We start from the raw sequence: 20,958 nt of genomic DNA, 5'->3' as shown, positions 1-20,958 counted from the left end.
TCCATGGTCCTTCTTGTGCACTTTGGCCTGTGGAGAAGAGTGCCTTGAAACTGGGAAACTCAGCACTCCCAGCAACAGCCTTACAGTGCAAATTGCCACTGGATTCTTTGCACTCACAATAGGTTTTTCCTTTTGACTCCTGGTACTTAAAGCACTTCCTTTCCTTATGAGTTAATGTTTCTGCTGTTGTGATGTCCAAAGAGCACCTAGTCTTCTCACATGAAAGAAGGCACACTAGCCACCAGGTTTTCTCCCTCTTTTCACTTCTTGGGGAGGCAGGCACTTTCATGTGGTTTTAGTAATGTCACACAAGCTTCCCACAGAATAGGGAGAATGTGGCTGAAGGAGCTGAGGCACACTGGTTTAGTAGATGACTGCTTGGCAAGACTTCAACAGAGTAATCTGTGATCCTCCCAGTGCTGCAAGTCCTATACCCTGCAGGGCAGGATATATAGGATTCCTAGATATGACGTGTCCAGGGGTGCCAAGTCTCCATTTGGCTAAGTCTTTGAAGGAAAATGCTTCCTTCTAATGATCATGCCATAACATGTGGTGGTTGAATGAATAGGTCTTCAGCTTATGTGCCTTTTGAGGAGGAGGCCTTCAGATAGGCTCCTTTCTTTTACAGAGGAAGAACAAGGAGAGTGTTTCTCCGCATAATTTTCAGGTGGGCCACTGAGGTGGCCTTGCAGCATTGTCCTGGAAAGGGGGACTGTTTTGTCTTGGGGTTTCAGTGTTGAAAGCTCTTTGGTAGAATAGGGCTGTTAGTGAAATTGGTGTGCGTTCTTGTCGTCTTTCTTCATTGTAATAACTTGGCCAGTCCAACTAGGTTTGATACTACTGTTCTTCTAAGCCAATGAATTTGGGGAATCTGCACAGCTTTAATTTCACTTTGCATACACAGAAGAACACTCCAAAGATCCCAGGTTCACTTACCCCCTACATCCTGCCCCCCCAAACACAAATGAAAGACCTTAAAGCTGGTGATGCCTTGATTATAAAGTGTATTAGAAATGAAACTAATTTTGTTGTCTCATTGCTAAGCTTCTGGATTGCATTGGAAAGGTTTTCTTCAACCTGAGAAACTATTTTCTTTCAAAGACAGTATTTTTGCAGCTACTTTTTGAAGTTTTGTATGTTTTAATGTATGTATCACAAAAGCTTAATGGAAGGTTGTTAGCCTCAAGAGGTTGATTACCTTGTCTTCAGTTAAGAGCTTTTTGCAGATGTTGGTGTTCAAACCAATTAAAAAATAAAATTTCAGGTGCCAAAAGCTTTTTAAAACTTAAGAATTTTTATATACTGCTTTTTAACAAAATTCACGAATCTGTTAAGAGGAAAATTAAATAACCAAACAGTTTTCCAGTACGTCTCACAATCTAAAAAGGTGCAGAAGGAACACCAGCAAACAGTCATGAGAAAAGATACTGTCCTAGTGAACAGGGACAGTACCACTTGGAAAAAGTGCCTCTTATACAGTGCCTTGAGTGAAGGTGGAGAAGGGGGATAAATAGGCAAGGCTGGCATGGTCTCCCAGTGTCTTCCACTAATTAAGACTTGTGCCTCATTGTCCAGCTGCTGCAACTAAATACCTACCTACCTGCATCCTTTCACTCTCACAAGTTCAGCATAAGCCAAACTGGACCCAGTATAGTGAGGAGGCTATGAACTTAAGCTACTTCTGCCCAATGTTGCATATATGCAACAGGGATAAAATGTGTACACCTTTGAAAAAGCCATTGAGCCAAAATGATCATGGGGTAGTCCTTGCTTAAAATGAAATATAGTGACTTGACCCAAGTGTAGGTTAGAGATTGGTATATTTTAAGGAACACAGCCTGGTTTTCAGTAACAAGGAAAAACAAAATGCTGCTGTTCACACATGCTCGTACTCCTAGTCCTATTTCAGAGAACTGATGAAGCAGAAGTAGGCTGTTGCTTTTAAAGCAGTAGTACTTCACTTCTGTCTGAATTTGTCAGCCTGCCTAATGGGGGTAGTACATAAAGAATTGTGTTGCTTGAGTAAAGCACTCTAAGGGGCGGTAGTGGTCAAGTGCCTGGTACCGTTTTATTTCAGTATTTATATACTGCCTTTCTCTGTTTAAACAGCATTCAAGGCAATTTACTTGGGCAGGCTAGCCTAAACCACCATTTTTCAATGGGGGTTTTAACAATTACATTCTGTGCATCACAGAATCCTCAGTGTTGCCTTGCCAGTATGGTGGTCTCAGTGGTTCCCAACCTTTAGAACCCCATGGACCACTGAAGCAAAAACTGCTTGTTGTGGACCACATGCAGCTAACTGGTCTGGTCTCTGCTCTCACTGATGATCCAAGTGGTTCCCATGAACTATCAGAGAGGATGGAGAAGGGACCATGCTGTGGGTGATCCATTCACCCTCTTTGGTGGTCTGTGACCAATCGCTTGCTGGCAGGACCCTGGAAGCGATCCAACACTATTTTTTTCCCCGATACCTCGTGGATGATTTCTCAGGGTCTTGTGGCCCACCTGTGGCCCACCTCAGGGTCTTGTGGGAGCCAGTGGGTTCTCTCCTCTGCCTGCCTCCCATAGAGCTTCAGTAGGCAACCGTAAATCAAGCCTGGACAAGTCCAGGTCCATTCTTTGCCAGCTGGCCTTCTCACACACACTCTCACTGTGTGGCTAAGTGGCTCAACAGCTTATCACAGCCTGGCATTCTGTCTCCCATCCAAAAACACACCCACACATTCTCCTGCTTAGCTTTTCTGGCAGTACCCACCTCTCAACGCATTGCTTGAGTAGTGGCAACCATTTGGGGGTAATCAACTGCCTTTCAATACGCTTCTAGCCAATGGCATCCCTGATGGGTTACGCCCCTTTCTGTTGCCAACGCGATTGTCGCTCTTCATCCTAGCAACGGTTGCTAGGCGCTTCCGTAGCCCCGCCCCATTCTGGCACCAGCAATAAGAGCACGCCACGAATGGGGCTTCCCCTCTGTATGTCCTGCCTCCAAGCTGGCAAGCCGACCAAGCAGCGAGTTCCACATTTGCTGACGTATAAACCTGTCGGCACAAGCCGTTTTAGGCCCCTTTCGAGGCCGCCTGAAGAGAAATGTAGCGGGATGGCTGGCGGAGCCGTGGAGCGGAGGAAGAAACGAAGGAGGCTCCGGTCCGAATAGGGTTCCTTCCCGCGGCGCTGCACGGCTCCGCCCCCATGCTCGGTGGGGCTCTTCTAGTCAGGCAGTGCGGTGGTCACCCTCGGCCTGGAGCCGGGGGGTCCTTTGACGCCACCGTCGCAGTCGCCTCTATGAGGCCCCCCCTTCCGCCGCTGGCGGCGCCGCTGCGGGATGTGTGTGTGGAGCTGCCGCCTGTGAGGCTGGCTGAGCCGGAGACAGCGCCAGTGTCGGGGATGGGGTCGGCCGGCGGGAGGGGCTCCCCCTTCCCCGAGGGGCTGCGGCTGCCTCTCTGCTGCCTCGGGGTCTTCGTGTGCTACTTCTGGTACGGCGTCCTGCAGGAGACAATGTAAGTCGCCGAAAGGGAAAACGCTTTTCTCTTGGTCCTGCTCCACTCATAGAATGGGGGCTCTTAAAGGGCTGGGGGGAAGGGGATATCCTCTGGGGTGCCCTCCCCTATATGCTTCTATCTCTCTCCAAGGAGCACATGGGTCCTCCTCTCCTGTCCTCACAACAACCCTGTGAGGTAGGCAAGGCAGAGACAGTGACTGTCCCAAGGTCACCCAAGAAGCTTCATGCCTGAGTGGGATTTGAACCTGGGTCTTCCAGGTCTCAGTCCAACTCCCAAACCACTGCACCATCCTGTCTCTGTACTATACACGGCTCTTTCCCACCTCTGATCTGTCCTCATCTCTCCCAACATTTCACAGTCATCGTGGAGCATCGTCCTCCCTGTAAGGCAGCCTGGATAGCAGCTGCCAGGCAGTTCCTTTGCAGTGGTGCATAGAGAAGACTCTCCCCCCCCTCCCCTGGCTTGCTGTGTCTTCCTCTCAGTGGCTCTGTGTCTTCCAACACTTCTGCAGCAGGCAGTGATCCCACACATGTTCCCATCTGTGAACTGGGGAATTTATCTGTGACAACTTCCTACTTTTTCACACAGTTGTTAACCAGTTCAGGAGCCTTTCCCAGAAAAAAATAAAACTGTTCCCAACTCTATTCTATTCCTCTGCGTATCCTGTGCCTATAGATTGCATGTGTGAGAGAAGGCAACAAATCATGTGCCTTCGGGTGCAGTCCTAACCCCTTATGTCAGTGCTTTCCAGCACTGACATAAGGGCAGTGCAGCTCTGAGGTAAGGGAACAAACATTCCTTTACATTGAGGAGGCCTCCGTGAGTGACACCCAACTGCACACGCCCCATTGGCACTGCTATGCCACAGCTGGAAAGCACTGACATAAGGGCCTGGATCTGCTAATGGACTGGCTTTCTGGCTTATCAGCTTGCTAACTAACGGACTGACTCACGGATCCACTAACAGATTAACAGACTGGCTAACTGTTCAATGGACCTGTCGGTTGACTAATGGACTGAGTTAGTGACTGGTAAACTGGCAAACTGACTGTCCAAACTGACTTTCCAGCACTGACATAAGGGCAATGCAGCTCTGTGGGAAGGGAACATACGTTCCCTTACTTTGAGGAGGCCTCCATAAGTGACACCCAGCTGTAGGATGCAGCACAGGTCCCATTGCCACCGCTATGCCAGTGCTGGAAAGCACTGACATAAGGGGTTAGGATTGTGCCCTTCATGTGTTAAACTGTTTCTGCCCAAAGTTTGCATATACACAACAGGGACCAAATGTGTACACCTGTGAGCTGGGCCTGACCCACAGTTACGCACATTTGGTCCATGTTGTGTGTATGCAACATTGGGCAGAAACAGCTTGATCTGTTTCCACGTGGCCTTCTGCATCATCATACCCTCCATAGGCTCAGCGCAGCAAATCAGACAGGGAATTTATGGGCTCTACTTCCTGCTATGTGGTCAAAGGATCCTTTTCCATTCAGGTCAAAGTTCTTTTAGATATTGAGCCGCTTTGGTTCCGAAATAATACTGTGTGCTATAATGTATTGTTGCTGTTAATGCTAATAACTATTAATAACAAATTTTCCACGTTTTGAAAAGTTAAAAACCACCATGACCTTCTTACCATAGCACCAATTTTGTGATTTCTAGAAAGTTTTATTTACTTGCAAACCTGTTTGGTTATGGGTGGAGAGGATTGGTCAACAGCTGCTACTCGGAAGCTAAGCAGGGTCAGGCCTGGTTAGTACTTGGATGGGAGACCGCCAGGGAATACTGGGTGCTGCAGGCTTATACCTTAGTCTTTCGAGATTGAAGGTTGTCAACCAACCTAAACCTAACTCGAATCTTAAATTGTGGCTTTTGCTAGAAAACTCTTTGTTCCTCCTTTGTTCAATTTTTTAAAAGTATGAAAACTAATCTATAATTTCTGTACATAGTACACATCACATGGATGAGATTCAAGAGGTGCCACTCCGAAAACGTATTTTTGTGCACTTCTCTGTACAATAGATTTAGTTTATTGGACTTTTGCGAACTACTATTATTTTGGGAGGAGGCTTTGCCTAACTTGGATTCTCCCTGTCTAGTTTTCTAGGAATTTCTTTGATGATAGCGCCTCCTTGCACTCCAAATTTTTCTTTTCTGGTCTGGCTGCATATGCATACCTGGGCTTATGATCACTCTTCCAATACAGTAATACCTCCAGTAACACCGGAGATCCGTTCCTGAAAAGCTGAGTACTGTGTGAAACAGTGCTATAGGAGACGTCATTGAAGGAAACTGGTGCTGATTGGCCAGAATGTGCTCCTCTCATTGGCTGTCAGTCAACACAGATGAAGAGTGCTGTAACGAAACAGTGCTAAGGGAAGCGTTATCGGAGGTATTCCTGTATGTTTTACTATCTGGTCTTTCTCCTCTCTCCCTTTGTTTCTCCTGTTACTCCTGTCACTAGAACACTTGTTTTAAGAGATTTGCTGTCATCCTGTCCCATCTGTTATCCTTGGATTTTCCCATGCAGCTGGTGTTTTGTGGTCCTCTGGGAAAGCTCACAAATCTGATATGATCTATCACTTCTATTTTCTCCTGACAGGACAACAAATGCTGATCAGTAAGAATGTTTCTATAGTTTTAGTTTCCTTCCAGGGGTACGTCATAACCCATAGTTCACTGCTGGAACACTGGAAAAAAGTGTGTTACTTTGTTCTTCTGAGTTGTCAACCTACCCTTGAGACCAGCATGTCTGCACTCTTTGCTAGTGACAACGGCACACAATGCCATTATGCCCGGAGATGCTTCTTTGCTGCTAGCTGTTCCATCTCAATTTTGTTTTTCCCACAGTACTAGAGGCAAATATGGGGAAGGAGCAAAGCAGGAGAAGTTCATATATGCTCTGACTTTGGTCTTCATTCAATGTGTCATCAATGCCATTTTCGCCAGGCTGTGTAAGTATCCCCCCCCCCCAAAAAAAAAAAAACTGGAAGGTTGTCTGCTATGAGTTTGTTGTGAATCTGCCAAGATTCAAAGCCTGTCTTGGGAATTCTTCATTGGAAGGGGTTGTCATGATCTGACGTGATTTATGACACGCTTGTAGCCAAAGGTTGGACTGAGTACAGGTGTGTGCCGCTTTGCAACCTTACGGCTTACGCTGGGATCACATAGCCTACAACCACATGTAGTCACATGGTTGTCGGGGGCACACAGCCCAGCCCTCTGAAAGCAACCCTCCAGAGGGTTGTCTGAGCCTCCCAGAGGCAGCACTTGTCCACAGCCTGCCTCTGTAAGGCTCAGACTGAGGGCAGTTGCATCTCTTAAGCAATTTCTGGTTTCCTCCTTGAAACTGAGAGACTGATTTCCAGAGACGCATTCTGCTTCTGGAAAGTTCAGACAATCCTCCGGGGGGGGGCGGAGTGGAGTGGAGTGGAGCATCCCCTACCCTGCAGAAGGACCGAATTGCATCAAATTCCACTTGACAACATGGATCGCGGACCCGAGCCTGTCGTTAAGCAGCTCAGGCCTGTATTCAGACTCATATTTATTTACCTCTTTTTATTATTTGAGAAGGTCAGGCTGGTGTACAGAGTTCCTCCCCTCATTTTGTTTTCACAACAACCCTGTGAGGTAGGTTAAGCTGAAAGATAGTGAGAGCTGAGAGATAGGCCCAAGGACACCTAGGAAGCTGCATGGCTGAGCAGGGTTTTGAACCTGGATTTTCCAGGTCTTAGTATGACACCAGATCAAATTCTCCCCTTCTTTCACCAGTCCTTGTCTCATTTCTTGATCTGGAGACAGAGGTTCACTAAGGAGAGAGCTCATTGTTGCTGTCTCTTCCTCCCAAGCCATTCAACCTCAAAAAAGATCAGAGAGTGATAAGGACAGAGAGTTACATGGGAAAGATCTCCTCTTCTCTCTTCTTTTGCTTTCCCCTGTTTAAAAATGATTGCAGAATGGATGTTTAGAGTCAAGGATATGAAAAAGATCTTCTCCATGTGCCCTTTTGGCTTGAGTGCATGGACACACCTGCACACAGTCAGTTTTTCTTTTTCTTTTCCAAGCTGAAAGCAGTTTGGAAAATTCCAAAAGACATTGGGAAGGAAAGGTTATCTTGTGCTAACTTCTTTCTTTTGGTTTTTTGAGAATATATGTGGAACCATGACAGAAAGAAGGGGCACACAGAAAGGTCCCTTTAATGCTTCCCCCCCTCTCTCCCCATCCCCATTTTTCCACTGGGGAGAGTGAGGCAGATAAGTACACCCCTCAGACATACTGTCTTGGGAAAGTGGGTGTCATATTCACAGAGAGATTTTTGTAGAGCACCCTTCCTTTCCCATTGTCCCTAGAACGGAGGGCTAGTTTTTCCAACAGCCCATATGATGAGCAGACTTGGCCTTCTTTATTCTCCTCGCTCGCTCTACAATGGCCTTTGCTGAACAGAAAAATGGCAGCAGGGAAATGGGTTAAATGCCTCTCTGGCTGCTTATGGGATCAGGTTTACCATTTCCCAATCAGGTTCATAGCCTCCCAATGCTGCTTTTGAAGAAAAAGGTTAGGGGAAAATTTTGTGCGATTTGTAATGCGCTTTTTGGCCATAAGAAGAGTTGCTAAACAAGGATGTGAATTCACATTTAGACTTCTTGAACAAAAAGTTTGAATTTTGTGGAACTGCCAAGCTGGGCAAGCCTGTGACCCTGTAGTCTAACTGTATCACGTGGCCTTGCCTCAGCTCTGGGCTCAGGTTGTCGTGAAGATGAAAGAGATGAGAGCATCTTTCTTTGGAATAAGAAACCAAGCGCCATGTGGCTCTGTGTTCTAAAAGTGCTTTGCAGTCAACGCCTAGTCAACTTGCCTGTTTTTTGCATGTTCTTTCCCCAATCAGTGATCCAGTTTTTTGATAATGTCAAAGTGGATCGGACGCAGAACTGGCTTTACGCAGCATGTTCCCTCTCCTACCTGGGCGCCATGGTCTCCAGCAACTCCGCTTTGCAGTTTGTCAACTACCCAACTCAGGTGAAGAAGGTCAAGTCGCTGGGTGCAGGGCACAACCAGGAGAAAAAGGAAGTTGGAAATTGGCGTATCTCCTGGACAGGCCTCCTGCTTTCAGTCAGAGAGATTAGCAACCTCTTGCTTTGTAGAGGAGCGGATGGTATCTTAAAAGCTGAGCACAATGTTGAGACTGTCAAAAGCAGGAGACTTCATTTCCACGTAACTCGTATAAATGTGATCCTGTTTTTTTCTACCATGCTGTGGTTTTGAAATTGTTCTGGGGGCGGGGGACTCTCCAAACTGCTGTGCAGCCCTACAAGGGGCTCGCCAGTGCATATCTTAGTATTTATGGGCATTTGATGCCTAAAATATCACAACCAAGGCACATTCCAGGCTCTGTGGGACTCTCATGTGAGATCCCACAGTGATAATTCACTTTAACAGGAAGGGGGTGAGACTTGCAGACCAATAGAGGGAGTTCACACAGACCACATTTTGGCACTAGTTTTCTCCTTTTCTTTACCCTGCCCCCCAATGCACGCTCATCTGTGCTTTTTTTCTTTGCAAAGGATGAGAGGGTAGGGAACAAGGTCTCTCCCTTTGCATTGGGCTTCCAACAAAGTTGGGAGCAGCACACGTGTCCTATGGTGTTCTAACCTTATCTGCAACCCAGACCAAAGGGAGAACATTCCTTGCTCCTTTCGTACGTTTTTGCCAGGTGCAGTTACAGATGGCTGGTGGAGCTTGTCTCTTACTTGGCACAGTCTGAGAGAATTATGCTGGTTCCAGCCTTCCTGAGCTTGCTGTGGAAATGTGAGAACAGCAGCATGGATTGTTCAGTGGACCTGTGGACTTTGGCATTTACTTGCTTCTGCCTTGGGCCCCAGCCATGGTCACAAGTGGAGGTTGTCATGACCTTCCTGGGACTGCTGAAAGGGATCAATGAGATTTTAGTCCCTGCCTACTGCAGGCTGGAAATGTGTAGGCCACAGGATGCTGGAGCTGGGAGACTGAGGAAACGACTGAGGAGGTAGAAATCGAGCAAATGTAACCAATGTTTTGAGCAGGTTGTTGGAGGGTGAGATCTAACAAGGAAGGAGGATTGTGTACTTTGATAGTGTTCAATCATTAGTAGACTATGACTTTGAAAAGTCTCAGCCGCAGGAGAGAGGCAGGCAAAAGTTTGGACTCATGAAGAAGGAAAGGAGCCTAAAGGGATACGAGTGGAAAAGGGAAAGAGACTGGCAATGCAATCTTACATTTACTCAGAAGTAAGTCCTATTGTGTTCAATGGGACTTACTCCCATGGAAATGCATATGGGATTGCAGCCTAAGAGCATTAAAACTCAGACCTAGAAGCCTGACGTGGATAAAGAATATTACGGGCTGGGCAATTGGAGGTAATGGAAATGCTCAGCCAATCGATGGCTGTATTTTCTCTTCAGGAAGTGAGAAACTGCTATGCTTCATGCAGTAGCTTTTTCCTGGGGTAGTGTTAAAAGTACAGGCCTGTATGATGCTGCTAAGGGGTGGTCTATGAAACATTAACATTCCATAACATCTATCTCTTTCTCACATGTAGGTTCTTGGGAAGTCCTGTAAACCCATCCCAGGTGAGCAGTTCCTTAGTTTGTATCCACAGTTGTGTGTGTCCTTCACTAGGGAACCATTTGGAATGAGTACTCAACTAAATTCATGTGACTGTTGTCTGGAACAATTGCTTTCATTTCCAAGAACCAGACTTCCAGGAAATTCTGAAAAGGCTTTGGACAACAAATGGCAAAGATGGGCATAGCTATTGAGATTATGCAAGTACTAGAATCAGGGAGACATCAAATTAGATTCACAAGTGTGTAGGTGGGCATAAATTTCATTTCTGATCACTGGAAGGGTTCAGTCAGAATTTCTCTGTTTCTTTTCATTGTTTTCGGTCTTTAGCGGTTTATGTCCTTCATTGTTACCAGGAATGGTGAGTGGTAGAAACTTTTGTATCTAAACAAAACAAACCCTGAAGAAAGCGGGGGTTTTGAGTCCCTGTACTCTGTGTGTGTGTGTGTGTGTGTGTGTGTGTGTGTGTAAAGAAATCCCACTCCATGTGTAAAGCAATTATTTTGTTGTTGTTGTAAACTACTTAGTGATTTCTCTGCTAAAACAGGCTGTCAAAGTGATGTGCAAATATTGAAAATTGTTTGAAATGAGGATGAAATGCTACAGAACCCCATTTAAAAGTCTTCCTAAAATGAAAGTAGCAACAACAGTCATAGTAATTCAGTGACCAAGGCAAGATTCTTCCCTTTGAGCTGTACAACCACACAGCTTAAAATCCTCCAAAGCCAAGCTCCACATAACTCGGAGCTTGGTTTTTCCAGAATTCTGGCGATGTCACTTGAGATCATCACTATACATAGGGAAACGAGGAGCTGATGTGCAGCTAGCCAAGGGGTCTATGCAGTGGTGCAGACATCTTAGCAAGAATGTCAAGCAAGATCAAAGAAGATCTTTTTCAAGTGTGCAGAGTGGCATTTTTTGCTTCCAAACAACCTGTAAAGCAGGAGTTAGCAACCTTGTTGGGAAAAGGGGCCAAACGTTTGGCAATGTCACCACCAAAATTCCAGGTTGCTGAACTCCTTGAAGTGGTTGTGCAGACTTGGCAGGTGAGGCCTCCTTCCCAATATACTGTGTGCTGAATGGGGAATGGCAGAGCTGCCTCTCTGAGTGTGTGGAGTCCCTGTGCTGCTGTGGCTTAGCCATTCCTTGTTCATTGCGTGGTGAACTGGGTGGGAGGCCTTGCCTCCCAAGCCGATCTCCACATAGGCTGGATGACTGGAAGGCAGGCCAGATCTGTAGGTTGCCAATCCCTACTATAAAGGGATAAGCAATGCTGCAGCAGTTGTAATTCTTAAGACTGACCTGTACTGTGGGAAGTGTTTTCATTGTTGCAGGTTAGAAACTCATATCACAAAGACTCTGCAGTGGTCACGGCTTAGTTGAATTATGTTGCACAGGCCTTGGGAACATATTTTCTCTTTTTCACAGTTCTTTCTCTCCACAGTCATGCTCTTGGGGGTGACGGTGCTGAGGAAGAAGTATCCTGTGACCAAATACCTGTGTGTGTTGCTGATAGTCACAGGCGTGGCACTTTTCATGTATAAACCCAAAAAAGGAGGAAGTGTTGCAGATGACCATCTCTTTGGGTATGGTGAACTGTTACTGGTAAGCACTTGCTTGATGCCGTACAAGGAAGGAGGGTGGAACCTTCCTTAACTCTGACCCCCTCATTGGCACGCCTGGTGTACTAACAATGATTTGAAGCTTTTTCCCCCACTGCAACAGTACGAGAGAGAGGTCACAACTTCATAATTTAACAAATGGAGGGCAGGAAACACGGTACAAGAGTGTCTCTCAAGAACAGTCTAGAGCAGAGTCTTATCAAACATAAGGCCCATGGGCCAGGTACACCCTGCGGAAGCTCTGTCCAACTCAGGACAAAGGAGTTTGGAGAGCTTCTTGAGTGATGCATTTTCAGCTCCCTGGCCTTGATTAAGTTTCTTGATGGCCCATCCAGGAAGTTTCTACTGAACAATAGTGTGGCAGGGTGTGTTTTCTCAGGTGGAAGGACTTCTTGGCCTAGAGTCTGAAAAGGAACTACCCAGTTGGGCAATTGTAATTCAGCATTCAAGCAGGACTTGTTCTTGCTAGCTATCCTTTGTCAGACCTCACGCACCCAGATTTAATCAACCACAGAGGGGCCTTTCCTTGGGAGCCAGCAAAATCTCACCCCTTTTGCACTTCAGGGAGGCCTGCCCAACTCTGAAACCAAGATGGACATGTGTTTGGTGAAAGAGGGTGTTTGTAACAGCCATCAGCCAGTACAGTGAATGCTGTTTGGCCCACTGTATGAAACAAGTATCAACCCCTGGTCTAGCGCTTCAAAGCTTTTGGTTGAAGTCCAGTTTGTTGTTCAGGACTATGCAAGATCTGCGGCTATTAAAGGCTTCACAATCTCTTACTGTTGCACATTCTAGGCATGTGTTTTTTTTAATGTGGCTCATGTGATGTCGGCCCCAGTATAAACTTCATTCCTTGGACCTTGTGTTTTAACATGCTCACATTGATCCATACAGTTTTAGGCAAGGGCTTCTGTGGTGTTTTGGAGAAGGGGTGAAAGGTAAAATTTCTTGGTTGTAAACTTCGCATGGCAGTGGAGAGAAAACCAAGAGCAGCATTTTCAGCAATGCACATGTCTTGTTTTTTCTTTTCCTCCCATTCCTTTGTCTCTTCAGTTGCTGTCTTTGACATTGGATGGCCTTACTGGAGTATCCCAAGATCACATGAGAGCACATTACCAGACTGGTTCCAACCGCATGATGCTGAATGTGAATTTGTGGTCCACGCTGTTCCTGGGAGCTGGTAAGCTATATTCCCTGTAAGGTGTGCATGCTGATGTGCAGACCCCTTCTCTTTCAGCACAGCATTGCGGTGACATCACACTTCATCGCTGAACTTCCGAGTTGCCATGCTCTGTGCTGCGCAGAGCTCAACTTTGAGCTGTGCAGTCATGAGCTGGGGGGGGGGGAGATCAGTGCTGTAAGGATGTCATAGGAGTGAACGGAGGGGAAGCGTGGCACTTTGATGGACCTCATCCGAATTGGCATGGGAACATTAGAAGGTTGTGCATTTACTGCTGCACCTGAGTGGGGGAAAAGCACCCAATCGTAGTGCAGGAGTCTTGTGTGCATGAAGTTCCCTATGGCATGGGACTATACTAGTGGTTCCCAAAGTTGGTGTGGTGACTGCCCTGGGGCAATGTAGGATGCCTGGCAATGAGACCAGATGTGATACTGAAGGCTGTGGAGCAGAGACTCCACTTGGTGGGCAGAGCTCCACGTGCACCATTTTTGTCACCCAAAAAGCCCACCTGCCAACCTGCCCTGAGCTTCTTACCACCATTTTTAGGATCTCCCAACTTGGAAGTAAATGGCAGTGACATTGTGTTGTCGTTGCTTACTTCTGGGTGCTATGGCATCGCAGCAGAGGTAGGTTTGGGAAGCACTGGGCTATGCCTGTGCTATGTTTCCAGTGTATGTGGTTCCCTTTTCCTTCTCCTCCCCCCACCCATCCATAATGTTCGTGGCACTGGCTCTTGACCCGCAGAAACCTGTTTCTGCATGTATATTGCATTTGCTGGATCAGGACAAACATTGCCTTGGTCAACCACGAGATTGTCCAGCAAACCAGTTTAAAGCCAAGCATGGTGGTTGCTGCCCAGTGCCCACCCACCCCAGTCATTCTAATCTCACAATTCAATTGGGAAGCACCCCTGCCTCTCCTGTTTCTTCTGAATTGTGATTGCTATGTAGTTTGTCATATGACCTTGGAGTGGCGCTGCGGCCACCTTTAGGACTCCAACTTCCAAAGGGCTGCTCCCAAGTGTAGTTTTGCCAGGAGGCCAGCTGCCGCTTGGCAGTAACAGTCTGTTCCACCATTGGGTGTCTCCCTTGTTCCAGCAGGAGACAATTCCACTTGGTCTGAAAGAGTTAAACCCTCATAGTCTGTTCTTGTGTGCAATTCTTAGACCTCTCCGTTGAGGCCGCCTTATGAGAAAGAGTTGGATAATTAATGAAAAGGAGCAGTCCCTTGCAGCCAAAGTAATTTGGAGAATGATTGTTTCCTCTCTCGGATCTTAGAAACAAAGCAGCATCTTAAAAAGCTTTAGGCTGAATTCCGCAAGAGCTGCGAAAGAGGCTTGAGTGCTGATAGGCTAATGTCCTCAGAATTTATGCTAGAGTATCCCAGAAGCAAGCCAAAGGCTTCCGTTGGTGTGATTTGAGTGGTACTCCACAAGGATCTGGCAAAAAACAAAACACCAGCCCAGCAGGGTTTCCTAGCCAATCTGGCTTGGGGGAAATTCTTCCCAATTGCAAATGGAAATGTCAACAGCTGAGTTGATGCTGTCTAGGAGCAAACCCCTTGCAGCATCTCAGACCATCTCCTGGATTTCTGCCTTTTCTTAAATGTTGTAAAGGAAGGCTATTCTCTCCCCACTACTCCCCCCTTTTTGGGGTGTGTGGTTTCTTCTAGCCTTAATCAGCTGTTGCTGCCATACATAGGACGTGCAGGAAACGAGGAGAGTATTTGACGTTCACTGTTACTAGTGCTTTTCCTTGAGTTTCATTGCTTCTCTGTACATTTGGCAATAGAGAATACATGCTTAGGAGTCTGCCCACCTGGGGCGCCAAATAGGGCAGCAAGAAGTTCATTCTGGTCTTCTCCACTTTGTGTTCCTTCAGGTATCTTGTTTACAGGAGAGCTTTGGGAATTCTTGAGTTTCACGGAGCGTTACCCCAGCATCATCTATAATATTCTTCTTTTTGGCCTGACAAGTGCACTGGGCCAGGTGAGTGAGTTATGCTTTCTGTTCTCTGTCATATTTCTTGGTCACTTACTCAGTATTTAATTCTCCCTCCATTTCTGATTCAACCCTGGTTCTGTTCTCCAGAGGTTTGGAGAAGGGTAGAACGTAGGTGACTTCTTTAAGCACTCTGTCCTCCAAGTGGTTTGCTTGCGAGCCCATATTGACAGTAGGGAATTCTCCACTCCTGTCCCTAGAGAGGTGGGCTGTTGCTCTGGAAAGCAGAGTGGAGAGTCTGGACTATCTTTACATGAACAAAGTTCTCCTTATTGGAAATTGAAACTTGTGTATGTAGAACATGTGTGAATGAAACAGGGCAAATGCAAAAATTGTACCAAAATGCCTAAAGCTTTTGGCCTCCATTCAGGTTAATGCAACCTTGTTCTCAGGGTATGAAGAGAGGGAATCTTTTTCTCTGCCCCCTGCAACCTCCTTGTGCTCCTCCTCCTTGTGGCTTCTCTTCTGTTGGCTCATCACAGTCCCCTCCCCTCCACCCAGCACTCTGCTGCCAAAACTATTCACCTCTGTTTTTGCTTCGACCACTGCTCCCATATCTAGCACACACATCTGGTCCTTATCCTTAAAGCCTTCCATGACCTTGCCCCTCGCTACTCTCATACCCTATTACACTCCTGTCTGTGACCTTCACTTCTCCACCACTCTCAGCTGCCTGAAAGGCTCCTGCTCCCTCAAAGATCTCTGTCGTTTCTCCCTTGGTGCCACTGATGTTTGAAACTGCCTCTCAGGACCCCTGTGTGATGTATTCACTCTTGCTTCTAGTGCCATCTTAAAATCCACCTTTGCCATGATGACTTTGGCACAGCCCCCGTATCCTGCTGCAACTTAGCCCAAGTACTTTGCGTATGGAGTAATCAAATGTTCTTCCCCAGTTTATCCACTCCTCCCCTTACCCTGTTGTTTCACACATCTCTCAAGATTCTAAGCCCCTCAAGGCAGGGCCTGTCCTTTCATTCTTTGTAATGCCACATGCACCTATTAAGCTATAGAGATAACACACCACATAAGATCTCTGCAGGATCAGGCCGAAGCCCATCTAGTCCAGCTTCTTGTATCTCTCAGTACCCCACCAGATGCGTCAGAGAGCACACAAGACCACAAGATACCCGCAACCTGTTGTCACTCCCTTGCATCTGGCATTCAGCAGTAGCATTTCTAGAACCAGCAGGTTGCATATACCCTCATGGTTTTTTATTTGTGATGGACTCTTCATAAGTCTGACCAACCCCCTTTTAAAGGCATCTAGTCCAGGTGCCATCACATCCGGTGGCAAGGAATTCCATAGATTAATTACATGCTGGGTAAAGAATAATTGCTCTAACTCCTTCAGATTCTCAGATACATCAGTTCTCTGTATCTTTACATGAGCACATGCATGCCTGCTGTGATTCACTTCTGGAAAGAATCAGGACTGTGACTAAAGCCATTCTGGATGCCTTGCGCCTGAAGATCTTTACTGTTGCCTCCTAATCCTGTAAATGCAGGCTGGCTGTGAAACTTTATACTTTTTGAGAGGGATTGTCCTTGTAACTGTCCCAGTTGTTCCAAAGCAGAGCATTTTCTCATCCTGGCTACCGTCTTTTAACTCTTCTTGCCTTGAAGCTCAAGCCGTTTTATCTCATCACTATAGAGGTTCCTTTTATACTTCCTATCTTCAAACAGCACACACCTACTCTGCCATTAAGTTTAGAAGGCCTGTATTTGCCTTCTGAGTGGTTTGCACATCCAGTTCAAATCGCTGCTTTTCCACTTTACTCTCCATACTGAGAAGAGATGTAGCAGCTCCCCATATCCCTCGCATTCAGTATGGGAGCATGGAGGACACTGCCTTGGGAAAGGAGTTTCCTTTGACCCAGGCATAGAAATAGTAGTTGTGTTTTGGTCCAGAACTGTCCTCTGGGCATATCTTTCAGCCCTCCAAAAGGAGGAGTAGTAAATGTGTTGCAAAGTAGTCAAGGACAAATTCAGCACCGTGAGGGAGACACCCCACAGTCAGCTGCCAGGGTGGTTGGCACTCACAAGGCAACTACGTGCTGGAATCCCTAGCATGTATGCACTGCTGAAACAGAGATGCCTGCATTGGCTCGGTCATGTCAAGAGAATGGATGATGGCCAGATCCCAAAGGATCTCCTCTATGGAGAACTCGTGCAAGGAAAGCGCCCTACAGGTAGACCACAGCTGCGATACAAGGACATCTGCAAGAGGGATCTGAAGGCCTTAGGAGTGGACCTCAACAGGTGGGAAACCCTGGCCTCTGAGCGGCCCGCTTGGAGGCAGGCTGTGCAGCATGGCCTTTCCCAGTTTGAAGAGACACTTGGCCAACAGTCTGAGGCAAAGAGGCAAAGAAGGAAGGCCCATAGCCAGGGAGAAAGACCAGGGACAGACTGCACTTGCTCCCAGTGTGGAAGGGATTGTCACTCCCGAATTGGCCTTTTCAGCCGCACTAGACGCTGTTCCAGAACCACCTTTCAGAGTGCGATACCATAGCCTTTCAAGACTGAAGGTTGCCAACAACAAGTAGGGTTTGTCTGTGCATTTCTAACCTGACTGTGCATCTTCATCTTCTCTTTCCTGCAGAGTTTTATCTTCATGACTGTGGTGTACTTTGGACCCCTGACCTGCTCAATCGTCACCACCACCCGAAAGTTCTTCACCATCTTAGCTTCGGTCATTTTGTTTGCCAATCCTATCACCAACTTGCAGTGGATGGGCACTATCCTTGTATTCCTGGGTAAGTTTCCAACCTGTTTGTATTTATTTGGCGAGTTGAGCCCTGCTTGGCCAGCAGTCCTCCTGCAGCAGCTCAGCAAACACAGCAATGAAATTTTTATGTAGAGTTTCCCATTGCAGGGTAGCTTGGCAGATCCCTTCAGCAGGATGAGAGACTGCCGCTTCTCACCCTGTGCTGTCGAAGGAGGGTATGGCTGTGCCTTTCTGGTCTGCTTTATAGGTCATCAGGCACTCCTGGCATTGCCCCTATTCCTTGCCTCTCAGATGGCCATCATGTCTGCACACCAACATGCTGCTTCTTCCAGCTATTGCTTATTGGTGTGCTATGTAGCCCACCGTTTTGCAAATTGAGGGTCACGATCCCCCTGTGGGTCATGACTTGATGGTTAGTGGGTCATGAAACTGGCAAGCCGATAGCTGACAAGGAAAATGTGTTGAGCCCTATGGAATGAAACTGAGCCACACTGTGTGTTTACTCATGAGTAGGTGACTGTGCCTTGATCCACTTTGAAGGGCAGGCTGAGAGGAATGCAGCGTTACCAGAATGGTCCCTATCTGATGAATACCATTTGCAGGGGAGCAATGGTGGCAGAGAACATGCCTTAGTTGGCCACTGTTGGAAAACAAAATGGTGGACTCGATAGTCTCTTCTTCTTATGCTACATTTTCACAAGGCAGCTTTAGTTCAGTTGCTGTTTCTCAGCCTAAGGAATCTTAGAGTGCTTGCAAGGAACAAACGGCACCATCCAGTGCTTACTGTCTTACATTCTTTGGAAGGTATGTAGAAAACAAATGTGATTAGGGAAACTCGGCCATTCCCCAAGTTGGCACTGAATGTAATGACAGTTTTCTGCATGTCCAAAGAACTTTATTTGGTGGGCAGAGTGGCACCAGAAAGCCTGCCCGTTACCATCCTCTTGCCACAAAGCCATTCATCACTCCAGGCTCCTACAACAGATTAGGGACTTAGATGCCTATTTCTTGTCCCCAAGCTACAGCCTCAGCTTCTGGCTGTGGCAGTTGCGTAAACAAACCGCATCTATCTTTACAGCGCACAACACAGAATGGTTGAATCTCCGGTGGGATCATCCCTTAAAAAGGTGTTCCTCTTTGTTGTCTCTGCAGGGCTTGGACTGGATGCCAAATTTGGGAAAGCTTCCAAAAAAACCTCACATTAGGAAGACTTTGGACGGCTCTCCTGAAAAACCTCAAAGAATAACAAACTGTAAACTTATTTGTCTTACCCCCAGCACCTGTTATCAGCAAAGACTCAGGACGAGTGCTTGGGGAAAAAAGGAATGGGGTTGTACGCGCGTGGGAGGATCTTTTCTTTTTGGTTTTTTTTACGCCAAACCATCGTGTTGTGTGTGTTTTGTTATTTTTTTAAATGGAGAGTTTTAATTAAAATCAAGGAAGTGAACTTTTTCCACATACGCTGCCCCGCTCCCCAGAATCAAAACTGGGGTTGTTGCCTGGCAGAGAAGAGGAATTCTTGACAGCAGTCTTGACAGAATACTGCACAAGAAATAAAAGGGAGAGAGACCTGTGTCTCCGTGTTTATTCCCCCTTGTCTCTTTATTCTTTAGGGGTGTGGCATTTGTTTTTTTCTGGGGAGGAACTGTTAGATTCGAGCATCACATGAACCTCCTCCTGCAAGAAACATTAGGTGATGGCATTGTATTGTAGCTGTGTTCCTGAATTGTTGGGTGAAATTATATTTTATTTTTATACAGGTATTTCTATACCGCCTTTCTTGGTCTTTATTCAAGACTTTATTCAAGGCGGTTTACATAGGCAGGCTGATTAAATCCCCATAGGGATTTTTACAATTGAAAGAAGGTTCTATCTTTCAAGAAACCACAACATTCAGATGTTTCTTTCTGATCTGGTTTCACATTCTGGCCTCCATCCTCCCACGCTCAAAGCAGATGGAATAGCTCGGCTTCAGCTTGTCAGCTGCTTCAAGGTCGCACGGTGCCGGTGGCCTCGAACTGGCGACCTTGTGGACGTTATCTTCAGGCAAATGGAGGCTCTACCCTCTAGACCAGACCTCCTGCCCTTCTCAAATTACCACATTGAGAAGCCTTTTTCCCCCAGGAAGTCTGGTAAATTGAGCTTGCATCTGGTGAGTTGAGCTGGAATATCAAAAGCCAGAGCCAACGGCCTACCTCTGTCATCTGCATGCTAAAGTGGCTTTGGATGAGTAGCTACTTTCCAGCTCCATCTCTCTCATCTGAAAAAACAGGAATAATAGGGATCTACCTGTCTGTGTCCAAGAAATCCAACTTCTACATTCAAAGTGTAGGCAAAATAAAGCTCACTTGTTTTGCATGCTGAATTTGCATGCCTTATCCCAAGCCTGCTCTAGGCCTGGTTCTTGTTGAGGTGGAAAACCTATGTCTGGCTGCACCCGTTCACAGGGTGCAGGCACAGGGCTCACGAGATTGAATATTCCTCTATACCAGGGGCCGGCAACCTGCGGCTCTAGAGCCGCATGTGGCTCTTTCAGCTTTCTGCTGCGGCTCCTCCCGGTGAAAGTGGCAAAGGGGTTAACAGGAGGCACCTGTGTTGGGAGGGCAGGCTGCTTCCCTCCTCCCCCTGAGCTCACTGCCCTCCTCTCCCTTCACCCCCACCTGCCCCGCATTGGTTTCCCTTTTCAATTTTGCTGCTCTGCAGGCTTAAGCTCCCTGTTTTCCCTTCCCCAACTCTCCAGCAGGCTTAGCCAATCAGCATCCAGCAGGCTCCTGGCTTTTTCTGTTGGAATGGCTCAGGGCCCTTCACTGGCTGATCACCAGCCAATCCTGAGCTGCCCTCCTCCTCAGCCATGCGAGCCCTTGCAACCCGCCTTTCCTTGAGCAGGTCCCCACTCAGTGCAAGGAGAGGCTTTTCCTCCACAGCAGAGGAGACATCCTGTGTGTCTACTCAGTAGTAAGCCCCATTACAGCAGATGAAGCTTACTCCCAGGAAAGGGTGCCTGGGATGGCAGCCTTGAAGCCTACTCAAGGCCAAGCGCAAGGACGGGTGTGTGGGAGCCCGCACAGGTCTGTTCAAGAGTAAGCCCTGGGCTTAAGATGTAGTCCCTGGGCTACTCCCAGGAAGGTGTGGAGGGCTGTAGCCTCAGCCTCCTCCTGTGCAGGTCTACTCACAAGTAAGCCCCGCTGTAGTCAGTGAGGCTTCCTCCCAGGAAGGTGTGGAGGGCTGCAGCTTCAGCCCCATCTTATGCAGGTCTACTCACAAGTAGTCAGTGAGGCTTCCTCCCAGGAAGGTGTGGAGAGGACTGCAACCTGAGAGCTCCAACC

At 47.1% G+C, this 20,958-nt stretch overlaps 1 protein-coding gene across 6 annotated transcripts in view; it reads left to right on the top strand.

Moving 5' to 3' along the window:
• The window catches only part of LOC136651979 (solute carrier family 35 member B1), a 54,695-nt gene extending 35,473 nt beyond the window's left edge, over positions 1–19,222 (top strand). For 5 of the 6 annotated variants that reach the window (XM_066628770.1, XM_066628768.1, XM_066628767.1 and 2 more), the window contains 8 exons: positions 6,357–6,460; positions 8,392–8,522; positions 10,081–10,111; positions 11,551–11,711; positions 12,782–12,908; positions 14,789–14,895; positions 17,507–17,660; positions 18,785–19,222. In XM_066628770.1, coding sequence (XP_066484867.1) covers positions 6,357–6,460; positions 8,392–8,522; positions 10,081–10,111; positions 11,551–11,711; positions 12,782–12,908; positions 14,789–14,895; positions 17,507–17,660; positions 18,785–18,837 — 868 coding nt within the window. In that variant the 3' untranslated portion in view covers positions 18,838–19,222. Of the gene's footprint in view, positions 1–3,097; positions 3,501–6,356; positions 6,461–8,391; positions 8,523–10,080; positions 10,112–11,550; positions 11,712–12,781; positions 12,909–14,788; positions 14,896–17,506; positions 17,661–18,784 lie in introns of those variants that run through there. The other variant, XM_066628773.1, reaches the window with a different exon arrangement.
• The last annotated feature ends 1,736 nt before the right edge of the window (positions 19,223–20,958 follow it).

The sequence above is a fragment of the Tiliqua scincoides genome, chromosome 5 (genome assembly GCF_035046505.1).
Source record: "Tiliqua scincoides isolate rTilSci1 chromosome 5, rTilSci1.hap2, whole genome shotgun sequence".
NCBI classification, from domain to species: domain Eukaryota; kingdom Metazoa; phylum Chordata; class Lepidosauria; order Squamata; family Scincidae; genus Tiliqua; species Tiliqua scincoides.
This window is presented reverse-complemented; position numbering and strand designations above follow the sequence as displayed.